The sequence below is a fragment of the Anoplolepis gracilipes genome, chromosome 13, assembly GCF_047496725.1.
Source record: "Anoplolepis gracilipes chromosome 13, ASM4749672v1, whole genome shotgun sequence".
NCBI lineage: Eukaryota > Metazoa > Arthropoda > Insecta > Hymenoptera > Formicidae > Anoplolepis > Anoplolepis gracilipes.
Genome location: NC_132982.1, coordinates 10,104,596 through 10,117,965, shown reverse-complemented (window position 1 = coordinate 10,117,965; position 13,370 = coordinate 10,104,596). Strand labels below are relative to the sequence as shown.

At 32.7% G+C, this 13,370-nt stretch overlaps 1 protein-coding gene across 4 annotated transcripts in view; it reads right to left on the bottom strand.

Moving 5' to 3' along the window:
• Window positions 1-12,116, bottom strand: part of Wake (ankyrin repeat and fibronectin type III domain containing protein wide awake) — a 74,692-nt gene extending 62,576 nt beyond the window's left edge. For all 4 annotated transcript variants that reach the window (XM_072904740.1, XM_072904742.1, XM_072904741.1 and 1 more), the window contains exons 1-2: window positions 11,850-12,116; window positions 324-460 (exon numbers count right to left, since the gene is read on the bottom strand). In XM_072904740.1, the coding sequence (XP_072760841.1) occupies window positions 324-460; window positions 11,850-11,852 (140 nt within the window). In that variant the 5' untranslated portion in view covers window positions 11,853-12,116. The remainder of the gene's footprint in view (window positions 1-323; window positions 461-11,849) is intronic.
• Between the last annotated feature and the right edge of the window lie 1,254 nt (window positions 12,117-13,370).

Here is a 13,370-nt window from a genome sequence, read left to right as displayed (position 1 = left end):
CACCGTGTAATCACTAGTCGGGATTAAAGAGTGTAAGGAGATGTATCAAAATTAATTTCAAGACAAGAGAATAATTAGAGAATGAAAAAGTCGTGTATTATCATTATAAGCATCAATTTTACATGTTTCAACGAATTCTTTATGTTATGCGTTACCATGACATGTTGAGTGAGACAGCTTTGTGCATTTAGCGTTTAGCGAAAAAAAGAAAAACAAAAGTTGCAAGCAATTTTCCTTGCTTCTTCCATCTAGGGTTTTTCCGCCTTTCTTTCCTTCTTTCGTGAAAGCCGTCGGCCGGCTAAATTAACGGGCTAACTACTCACCTCTTCTCTTTACGCTGCTGCTTTTTCTTTTTGAAAGCTTTCTTCACTCGTAGAAGCAAAAAAGCGGCGCGATCGATGGTTAGGCCCGGTGAAGCCTTGTCGCCGCTCGACATCCTGCGTCCTAATCCTCCCAACACCTGTAAACATATAATTAATAGTTTGTAATTTGTACAATTTATAAAGAGTATGATTGCTCGCTCTAAAAAATTATGTTAGATCAAACTTAAATAATGGAAAGTGAATGTCTGGAATTTCTCCGAAACGAAAAGAATAGGGTAAACTTAGGCTATGATGGCCATGGGCTGTAATTTTTTCAATAATCGCTACATAATGCCCTTTTTTAGAAAATATCATTATCAAAGATAATCGATATTTATATTAGTAGTTTATGTGCATATATTATTCGAAATAATGATATTGTGAATTTTATATCATATTTTTACTTTTGACTCTGTACACTGAAAAAAAAAATTTATTTAATCTAAAAAAATATTAAGTTCAATACGTTCAAATAAGTATTTATTTAAATTAAGCAAAAACAAATTTGAATCAATAAAATATATTGTTGAATAGTAAAATAGACAATGTATATTTTACTAATTCAAATATATTTTGCTTAATTTAAATAAATACTTGTTTGAATCTATTGAATTAAATATTTTTTTAGATTAAAAAAAATTTTTTTTCAGTCTACCTGCAAAATTTTTCATTTGTCTACTAAAAAAAAAAACTGTTAAAACGTCGAATAAATTACAGTTAAGCTATCGTAATCGACGTCTATAGACATATTATAAAAATACGTAAATTGTTGTATGATGTATAATTTTTATTTTCGTTTTCACCATTTTTTTATAAATATTATAATGGTCATCTTTTCCTTAAAAGTTGGGTAAGATGGCCAATGCTTATGTTGTACTATTTTGATAATATAAAATTTCTATGAAATATTTTCCTTTTAATTTCGATAATATTACGTAATTTAAGCTTCAACGAAGATAATACGCCAAGCGCTATTAAAAAATTACAAATACAAAAATAAAAGTATGTTTTTTGCATTTAAAAAAAACTATGGCCATCTTAGCCGAGTTTATTCCACTTTCGCAAAATTAGACAAGCAAGCCAATATCTCCTTGATTTTGATCACCGCCGTTACATTGGACGCAAGAATACGATCAATCGTAACGTTGCATCTCGCACAGCTAAATCTCATGGGTGAACGCACAGATCGATTAATCGTGGTCCTGTATCTCAATCACTGAACATTTCCCAATAAATTCAGAGTCATTTGGAGCTGTTAGCTTCCCGCTGCCACTGCTCGTTCCAGTAATCCATCTATTTGTCCGCATTAATGCGCTTCGCCGCACACGATTTAATTCGATTTAGAGACGTGCCGATTCTTCGAATCTGCCGAGTTAAAAAGGGCCAGGCAGGTTGCAATTTTATCACAATTCGCGCGATTATCCGAATAAACGAGTATAACGCGATATAATTGTTTAATCATTGAAATTCAATGGAACTATATCGAATTATATAATAATGTATTAAAGTTTTTTTTATGAAAATTTTGTTATCGCAAGTAAAACAACTTTGATAAATGCCATACACAACTCGCTTTAATTTAATCGAGCTGGCGCAAGTATTGTACGATTTATATGCATGAAAGAATTTTAATGAACGGAAAAACGGCGCGCACCGTACAATTTATTACCTCGATTGATATAATTTACATTTCCTTAGTATTAAGTGAGCAAATTTTTACTTAATATTAGCTGGATAAATTTTTTTGCAATAAGCGCAAATCCGTTATATAAGCTCGTTTCTGCGCTGAAAGGGCTAAATTCCATTACAGGATCCGTTGCGATTCATCGATCTCTCACCGGATCAAAGTGGATTGGTTAGGTAACACGTAACAAGCTCTGATGCTCAAAGCTGCCTTTACATTAAAACACATCATAACCGGATTAAAATTAGACAAAATTTGTATTTAGTTGAAAATCATAAAACGCGTGGGTAGTACTCTATCTATATATCGATTATTAGTAAAACTAATATTAAGTCTAATACAGTCTAATGTTACTAATGTTGATCCCGCACGACATTTTGTCAACTTTTCGCAACTTTTGTCACCATCGAGATATCGCACAGCGATCATGTGCAATTAATTAAAATAAATAATTTTATTCCTTTTACATTTAAGAGAAAAAAAAACGATGGAAAAATATAAATATGAATTGTTTTTGCGACACGATTTCTGCTGATGTGCAAAAAAAACCGCTTTCGCCTTCTTAAAATATGACATAAATAAAGTATGCTTTCTTCTCGGAGAGAGAAACATAGGATACCCTGACCATCTCCACTCCAAGTCCTATTTATTCGAAGAATTTCTGATATTAGCTTTCATCGTGTCGGTGTTACACGAGATTTTCCGATATATGCGTGTTAACGTTGCACATAAACATTTATTTAACCTACATGTTACTGTCCAATAAAATCATAAATGTTTTAACACCTTTCACTAGCAGATTTACATTTGTATACGATTTTAGATCGATGACTTTGGGGAGTAGGTCGAACTGAATCGAACTCTATTCCCGATAGTATTGACAAGATATAGCGCTCAGACACAATGATTGATGTTGCGACTCCTTGGCTTTTTTTTTTTTTTTTTTTTTTTTTTTTTTTTTTGAGAATTGAGGTCAGGACCATGGTTTCGTCGTCCTTCGATATGTTAGAAAGACATAGTTTATTATTATTGTTTACATTTCATATATTTGTTTCACAAATTACGATATTTGTCATGTGAAAGGTAAATATCATTATCTCGGTTATCGTAATGGGACGCGTTCGAATAAAAATTGCAGTTGGAAGCATAATTTTCGATAAATTCTTTACTGAATAATTTTCTTATATATTTTACCTCGACGTAATAAATAGGTACCTATATAAAGTAAAAAAAGATTGTAAAAAATTGCATTTTTTTAATATTGCAGAAATTGTTGAAATGTTGCGGAAATTTGAAGAAAATGTTGATCCGCGATAATATAGTCGTTATTTATAGACATGATGAGAGTTAAACGAGCTTCATTTTCTAGTCAGGACAATGCGCCAATCTCTCTTCCTTCTTATGAATGACCCGCTGTGACATTGCGGCCGCGGTATATTCTATTTCTATGAAAAAGGATCAGGAACACGCCATGTGAAATTTCGTCATTTGAAATCATTGAGCGACCCATCGAGCGCGACGGCTCGAAATACGGCTCGTTTATCCCAAACGAAGAAAATGCTTTTGTTCAAATTTCGCGTTTATTCAAATCGCCCACAACTAGGCGAGCACATTCGAGAGTTTTATCGATTTATCAAGAATTATCCGCGCTCTTCAATCGCGGCTTATTGTTCGTATCGGCAGTGATTCTAACAAATGAAAGCATAACAGCGCATAAAACAGAGCTTCTAGAAATAAAAGTAGACCATTGAAAGTTCCGTGTGTAAAATTCGCATTCTTAAGCTTTCTTAAATTTACGCGAAATTACTTTGCGAAAAACTCTTGTTACTCTTAGATCAACGAGTTTTTATTCTTCTTTGATTGATCTTTTAGTTTCATCAGAAATGCAGCACGGATAACAAGAATTATTGGAAAAGAAAAGCTACATGATAAATAATGAGCTCTTGCTTGACAACAGTTATATACATATATATAGCAGTGTCTTTCTTATCGTTAGATTTTATAAATATATTATATTTTCTCTTATCAAGATTAATCACTATTCGTATTATATATAATCTCTATATTAGTTACACTTTTCAATGAATAATCAAATATGTTTGAAATAATCCTGTGTTACATCGATTAAATAATTTGTAATTTAGTTAGTAATCTATATAATATTTGGACAAATTACACAATTGTATTGGGGGGGAAAAAAAAAAAAAAATTGATGATTCTCTATCCACATTGAATTGTGGAATTTAAGAAATCATTTATTATATCACGCTTTATAATATATATGTATTTCTTTATGATAACTGCATTTATAATATCACGTTTTATTAACGCGAGATTATTATTAGCGTTGAGCGTAAATAGGGAACGTGAAAGAGAAATGCTGAGCATCTCGAAATGAAGTCAATCAGCATTCAATCTCAGCAACGATTGACCTTACGATCAACTAATAGCTATCTAGCTCTCCTGGGTTTTCGATTTCGTTTAGTTTTCAGTCGACGGTCGGCTGTTTCTTTTTTATGAGCCTCGACAACCAGAAAATGTTGTTTGGTACTAGTTTCTTTGTGCTAAACAATTATTTGCGCTGAAAGTTCCTCTTTTTTTTTTTTTTTTTTTACTCTCCTCTATTGCTCGTGATATTGAACGGCTTTGAGAAATATTATACTACATTTCCCGATCACTCTACCTCTGTAATTTAGCAACAATGCAAAGAAAACATGGATATAGAATTATACAGAATATTAATAAGAGACGTTATATACATATATCTCGATGTTAAGTAAGATGATAAAAGTCCCACTAAACTTTGGAAACACATTGGTTACAAACTTGGATCAAGAGATTACTCGGTAATGATGAGTTAGCTGCTGGCAATGCCTAAAGATATGAGATGTCTGCTTATGTCTGCGTATTATCAGGCTGATATAGAGAGGAATGAGAGAAAGAGAGAGAGAGAGAGAGAGAGAGAGAGAGAGAGAGAGAGAGAGAGAGAGAAACAGACAGACAGACAAGGAGAGGATAAAATAAACTGTTATATATATATATATATATAAATCTCATTTTATCTCTATAAAGAAACTTTCCCGCAATTTGCCATGGTTTCAATAAAGTTTCAATCACAAAAGTCATACTTTTATCACACTTTTGAATGTTTTTTAATGACAAACATGATGTTTACTGATAAGGTAAACTCGGGCAAGATAGCCATAGTTTTTTAAAATGCAAAAAACATACTTTTATTTTTTCTTATTTTTAAGCTTAAATTTCGTAGTATTATCGAAATTAAAAGGAAAATATTTCATAGAAATTTTATATCGTCAAAATAGCCCAATGTAAGCATTGGCCATCTTACCCATCTTTTAAGAAAAAGATGACCATAATATTTATTAAAAAAAAATGATGAAAACGAAAATAAAAATTATAGGTCGTGTAACAATTTACATATCTTTATAATATGTCCATAGACGTGGATTACGATAGCTCAACTGTAATTTATTCGACGTTATAACAGTTTTTAGTGGAGAAATGAAAAACTTTGCAGGTAGTTAAAAGTAAGAATATGATATAAGATTTACAATATCGTTATTTCGAATAATGTAGCGATTATTGAAAAAATTACAGTTTACCCTATCAAAATCACGTTAAATTCAAGTTGAGATGAAATTTTTGCAAATATTATAACGTCGTTACTAATGATGTATATGTAATGATATAAGTTATTTTATTCTTACGTGACACACATGTATAAATGTATATATATTATTAACTTTTCTAACAATTAGTACATACTTATTTTGTCATCGTAATTACTAGAATGCGTTTCTTTCTCAAAGTTTTACGAATTATGGTTTAATTAAATACAAAGTTGCATTAAAAGTTACGCGCGCGTGTGTGTGTGTATATATACATGTACATATATTTGCAACATGAGGACTTCTCTTTCAGAGGAAAAAGACACATTTGTTTTTCTCTCTCCTCTTTTCCACCTCGTGTAAATCCCAGCAACGAGAATCTCGGATCCCGCACTGTTTTATGAGAATATTAAAAGCAAGAAAAATGTTGCGCAAGCCACATTTGTTAGTGCGTCGTAAAAACTTGTTGCCCAGTTCCTCCGGATGAAAATACAATTTCTGTATTTCCTGCAAGGCGGAAGGGACCAGCGGAATGTGCGTAGGATTCCAGATAATGACGCAGTGGCATTACGTGGCACAATTTCATGAAAATGCGTACCGCACGCAATGCGGATAAGCATGCGATGCAACGGCGTGTGGTCAAGTGTGCGATCGGGAATTGTATCGTAATTGTGATTGTGACTAGAATCGAAATGAGACGAGAGTGTTAAAGCCGAAAGCCGTTTGATTTGTTGTAACGCGACGTGACATGAAAAATACTTAATCGATATCCCCTTGGACATGTATAACATTTTACAGATTGTATCTTAAAAACATATTCGGCGCAATTTTTTTTTAATACAATTCATATTATATCTCTTTATATTGTTAATTTTTTAAATAATTGAAATGAAGATTTTACTTTGTATTCATATTTGTATTACACATTACAAGAACGATGCAGCAACTTGTCGTACTAAAAAATCTATCGCAATATTTTTGACAAAATTCTGAAAAATACGCGTTCCATTCACGGTAAGAAATTTTGTTCCCATCCATTAAAAAAGGTGTGATTTTCTATTATGTATTTTTTACTATAAAAAAAGACAACTTTTTATTACATTAAAAATAATGTGCGCGAACGAGAGACACTTGCAAAGGATTTTGTCAACATTTCATTCATCAGGAAAATATCTATCCGGCTTTTGGTTGCCAAGTCAGAAGGTGTGGATTATGGGTGAGTGACTGTTGCAAACAGAGCTTGATTTACAGGGATTTGCTAAGCTCTAGCGTTCGCGAAAGATCCCCTTGGATTTTCCGTCGTGGCTATTTGATACGTAAACAACTGTATAATGAAGCAACACACGAAGAGACTTTAAAAGATTATTTATCGGAGGCACATAATCACGCGCAGCATTTATTAGCGGACGTAGGACGATAAATATTTGTGAGAGAAATTTTAATATTCTGTCGAAAGATAAATTTGAAACTTTACAACTTTGTATAACGTTCATGCAGTCGACAAAGGTTGAAGGACATTTATAAATCTCTCATGTGTCAAAAACTATTCGACAAATGTAATATATAATAGCGAAGCACCCCCGATGTGACAACGCATTTGGTTTGGTCGTCGAACATTGCGAACCACGAAAACTATTCAGGACAACTGTTTCAACGACCGCTGCGAGGAACTTGGATGGAAATTAATGGAATCCTTGGCACAGGATGTAACATAGCGCACGGAGATTCAGTGTGTTACATATCGATGACATGCTTGCGAGGTGGAGAAGCATTCCTTCAAACTTTGACTTTTGCTCGAATTACCTGATTATCATTGAAAAATCATCAAACAAAAATCAGCCCGAGTCATGAAATAACATACGGGAATCATCTTGAAAAATAACTAGAGAGAATAATTTTCGTATATTTTAAATATTACAAGTAAAAAAATTAGATTTTTTTTTTTTTAATAATTTATCTTAATATGTTAAATCAACGAAAGAATAATTGATTGCAATTATGTAATTAGTAATCCATTATTCGAGCACGCACAATACTCGTTTACAGTACAGTATATTTATTCATTCCTATATAAATGAATATTAACATTTTCGATTGCTTAAGCACAATTAATAGCTCATCGTGGTTGTTAGAAATTGTTGAAATTATTTCATCGAGGAAAAGTATACAACTATCATACTATTCATTAATGACAAATCCTATTAAGTTCACGAGAATGATTCAATGAAATTTCATTGATTTGGTTACCGGACCGAAATCATTACACGCGTAAGCGTATTAAATTTGCATTTCGACATTTATTATGGCTAATTCACTTAAATGATCGGCTTTCAAGGACTGTTTTTAACGCAAACTCTTTCATTCGTTATTCATGTAATTATGTAATTATAGCAATAAAACTCAATATATATACATAGCTATAGTAAACAAACAGCTGACCCTATTCTTTTTTCAGCAAACCAGCCAAAACTTATTTTTACCTAATTCTTTATTCAATAATGTTGCTTTCAACTAACATTTCTCATTTATTCTGTACTATTTTTGTTATTACAACTGTATTCTGGTCAATATTGCTGTGAAACAGTGATACATGCACAATGTAAACTTTCAGAGAGCAGTTTGTTTTTTTTCTAAAGAGAAGCGAGAGAGAGAGAGAGAGAGAGAGAGAGAGAGAGAGAAAATTCGAAAAATCTAAACATTCTGTAGAAAAAAAAAAACTTTAAAGAAATATTGGTCAATTATTTTTAATTATATCATATAAATCATATCTATATGCGATTTACAATTTTCGAATACAAATCTAGTCTATTTTAAATGTTTTTCGCAAGCTTTGCGTAACAATATAATTAATTAAATCTTGGTATTATATCATATCGTTTTTTTTAAATAGGAAATAGAATAATTTATTGATTTATAATACGCATTTGTATTTATTAAACATATTTAATTAAGAGGATTTATATTTCAAAATCTCGATTACTCGGAATATATATGTATATGTTTGTAACGTCATGATAAAAAATGGATCTATAAAGAATTACAAAAATAGAAATGTAAAATGATATTGTGATTGATGCATATCAAACAATTTATTTTACGAGAATCTTTTAAAGTCTGATAAAAAAATTGCATATAATTAAGATTATTCCGATATTGGGAATTAATCTGAAAGATAAAATGACATTTAATTCGAGGCGATCAATTGAAAAGAATAAAAGAAAAAAAAACGAAAAATATATATAGTGAAAGGAGAAATCGCCAGATAGTTTCCGACATGGCAAAGAAAAAAACCTGTAATAACAAATCGAGAAACTTTATGAGACGAAGAGAGAAAAACTGAAAAGCTTAAAAGCTCTCTCGACGTAATCTTGATTCACGCTTACTAGCGATGGTATTTGGAAGATCTCAGTTTCCTTCTCCTTTTATTTTAGCCATAGATACGGTCAGCGTGTGTTAAGTCTTCTTGAATTATTCATACAATTTCTGCTAATGTATTAAAGATGGTAAGCGAAATAAGGTAAAATGTTTAAAGAGAAATTGCGCAATTAAAGAGATCGTACAAAATGATCGCAATATCGCTTTTCGATACACATCACTCCTATTAAAAGATCGATTTTTTAGCGAATAAAAAGTTATTCAATTTTTTGTTAATTAAATCTTAATGAAAAATTTGATTGCCGTGCCTGTTTCGTTTATTTGATTTCAATTTTCAATGCATGTAAATACTAGTTAAAATATTGACGTATATCAATAACACTCTGTGTCGCAATAATATACATTATACGTATTGTCTCTCGTTCTTTGCTATTATTTTTATTATCAGATTTAGAGATCATGATAAAGTCTCCATGAGACGTGGCACGTTGATAAAAAAAACATAAGAGCTCTCGATGGCAATCCTAGATTTTCCCGTCAATGAATGTTGAACTAAGTGTGATTTATACTACCGTAAATTGGGAATCGGTGAACAGTGGGAGATAAAAAGAAAAAGAAATTTAATGGCAATATGTTACACACCACACACACACACACACACACACGCGCGCGCGCGCGCGCGCGCGCGCGCGAATATGTCCGTCTTTACGGACATCTTTAATTGCTTGAAGAATAATCGCATTTTTACTCCCGAACTGCTACCAACTGTTAGGTGAGGCGTTCATTCGATGAAATAGGTTTTCTTACACATAGTAAAAATAATCGAATTATTACATGTTCTAAAATATAGCATGTAACTATTATCAATCTGCTTTACTATCTAGGCAAAACAATTGTGCCAAATTTACATAATCGTCGTCATTCACGCTATCCATAAGCAAGTTACAGAGTCAGATGCTTACATAATACATACGTATTATTGATCACTATAATTATAGACATGATATCTATAGCAATGTATAATCATTCGCGTATCATAACTGTCCGATTATACACTTTGCTATAACATAGGATGAAATATATACACTCAAAGCACTTTATGTTTTCTTTCAAGTCGTTTTATCATTCCAATTATCAATTTATCTGGCTTAAATTTATAACTGTCATTAATATGGCTGTCATTAATAATTATTTAAATAAAAATGTCATTTTATATATATATATATATCGTAATATTTATAAAAATCATGTCAACCCCCTATAATTTTGTATGAGAATCGAATGTGTTTAATACTCATAGTATAAAAAGATAAAGTTGTAACATCGTATATGTATATTTGTGAATTTATATCGTATATAATTAAAAAAGCATATAGGCAGGTATTCAATGTAGAATTAATGTAAATTTCTATTGCCATGCAATGTAGATGTACAAAATCACACGAATATATGAGAAATAGAACGAAAATCGTGTGTGCGAGTGAGAATCCTGCGCGCACGAACCTGTCTAAAAAATTCGATCGATATATGAATCGACAGCAAGCTTTCATTGATAGTGTGTAAATATAGGTGTAGGCAAGACTCTAATATTTTTTTTCCATATATGTGATTTGAATTTAATCTACGGTTTTTGCTTAGCGAGACGAGAAAAGAAACGTGCCCACGACTTTTGAAAATTATATATCCTTGAATTAATTATTCCACTAACAAGATGAAATATCTAAAGACCATCATCTCCATAGCTTCATTCGGTAGATGACGAATGAAATTGTTTTTCGCGCGCCTCAGACTGAAAATTTCACATTTGCATCGAAAATATAAAAGACAAACTTTTCTTCCGTAAAGCTCGAATAATGCGGCAAGACTTCATTTCCTATTCCGCGTTTTCTCCGTAGCTACGCGTCAGACGCTTTTACCTTCTTCACCCTGCATCGCGATCACTCCGTACCCTCTCTCATTGAACTTTCACCGCAGTATTCTGCTATATATAAAAACAAATGTCTTTTCGCGCCACTTGAATAATCCAGAGAATTTCCACTCCTTCACACACTACCGTTCACCCTTACTTTTACATCTTCATGTAAAAAAAGGATTACCTCCATTTCCCACTGAATTGTTATGGGCTTTTAATAATATATATATGTAGAATCCCAGAGATTTCTCTCTCTTGTCTTACTTAAATAACAGCGAGACTTCTTTCCCCTCTTCCCCTCTCTCCCTGAATATCACACTATTCCATTTCTGTTTCCACACTTTCGCAAAGAGGGATGCTCTAATCGGGGCAAAAAAATCCCTTGTTTCTTCATCACCGTAAAAAAATAAAACATCTTTCACATACACGTAAAACTACCTTCTCGAATAATGATAAACTCATTATTCCATTATTGCACGTTATCTTTTGTTTTATTCCCGCAGTTTCTCTTTATACTTTTTTTTTTTTTTTAAATATAAAAATATATTTCTCTTATAGGTACGTATCTCTTATTTTAAACTATCATTGTTTTTATTATATTTAGCTGAAGATAATTTTCGCATGTTTCTGTAAATTTCTATCGTAAAAGATTTAATATATATATATATATATATATAAATAATAAATGGTTTTTTTTTTTTTTTTTTTACGTTTTTCACTGGAACCACGGTACAAGATAGGATCATCCCCGTTGTCTCGCGCGCTATAATCATCCCTCCCAATCAAAAAACCAATAGTCTAAATCGATCGAGCCTCTTGAGAAATCCCTTCAGCTTTTACGATAGAATCACCGATCATTGATTTATTGAAAATTTTCAGATACAGACCATCAGTGTCAACCGCGTAAGCAACGGTAGCTGTCACGCATTTCCGCAATGCGCTCTTTTCACCGGAGGTTCTCCAATCTGACGAGAGGGATGGCGACGCGCGGACGATGCTTCGCGGGAATTTCCACGAGGGTCGAAGTAATTTTTCTCCCTCCCCCCCCTCTTCCTTGCCAAACAGAGATCAGATTACATATAAGAACGGGAGGCACCCTCCCGTGCGGGAGTGGACACGCGCTTTAACGCCGATGCGGTACGCACGTCGCGACGTCCGGCCACCGACTGTCGGCTGCGTCTCGATGGGACGTCGACGCGATACCCGAAGACGTCCGAGGACGACCGACGCAACGCCTCCGACTCCGACGAGTCCGACGTATCGGCATACATATATACGCTATCGCTGGAAATTCACTGCAATTCCTCCTATAGGATACCATTCGAGAGGATTGCATTCGTTAAGCTGCAACTTTGCTGCCGTCAATAGAAAGGGAGAGTTTCATCATCTTGCCAGGTTGAGGGAAAAGCATTTCCAAAAGCAAGAAACCAGAAAAGTTACTCTTGATCAAGTGACGCTTGATTGTTGTTGATATTTGAATGAGAAAGATGATGAAAAAGAAGACCAAGAATCGGTGCAGTTTCAATACGTGATTTCTACAGACTCAAACTTTGTGCCGTATCTCCGTGTTTCATTTCTGTAAAAACCTTTAAAAGTTCAAATCTTTATTTTATATTTTAATATAGATTTAGTAAATTCCAATAGGGAATGTGCAATGCGTAGTCAAGTGTTATACGTTAAAAATTATAATTTAGACGAGAGAGAAAGAAACTTTATAAAGAGAAAAGGAGATGCCTTTAGTGTCAAGTAGTCACAACCGTCACTGCACAGACTTATGCATGCTTCTAAGTAGTAGCGATCAATGATGAGTCAGCCTGTCATACATACACGTGCGCGCGCGCGCGCACGTGCACACGTACTGTTCATTCTAGTCTGTTTTTCTCTTTTTTGGGAAGATAAAATATTTCGTTTATTAATTGTCACTTTAATTTGCATATGTATATATATTTGTACAGATTCAAAGACTTGTATCTTAATTAATCTCGTAATTTTAGAAAGATGTTCAATCCGGATAAAAAATTTTTTTTTAATTATTTTGATTTTGATTTTGATCTACTCAATCTGAATTTGAAACAAAGTATTAATATTTTCTAACTGTGTCTTTTTATCGATCAAAATTCTACTTTTATACGCAATAGAGACAAATCCCTAGAGAAATTTGATATATTCCGAGAGATAAGCACGTTCTTTTTCTTCTATATAATATAACTTATAACACTCTTGCGACCACATATAAATTTTCACGTCGTTGAACTAGAATTAAACAAAAATTCTACCGTCTCGAGGTATAAATAATAGTCTTGTACAAATAAACATAATTAAGTATAATTAAGTCATTATATATGTTGTCGTTTTACTTTAGCATTTAGGGGTCATCGAGTAAATCAAATTATCGATTCATCTCTTTA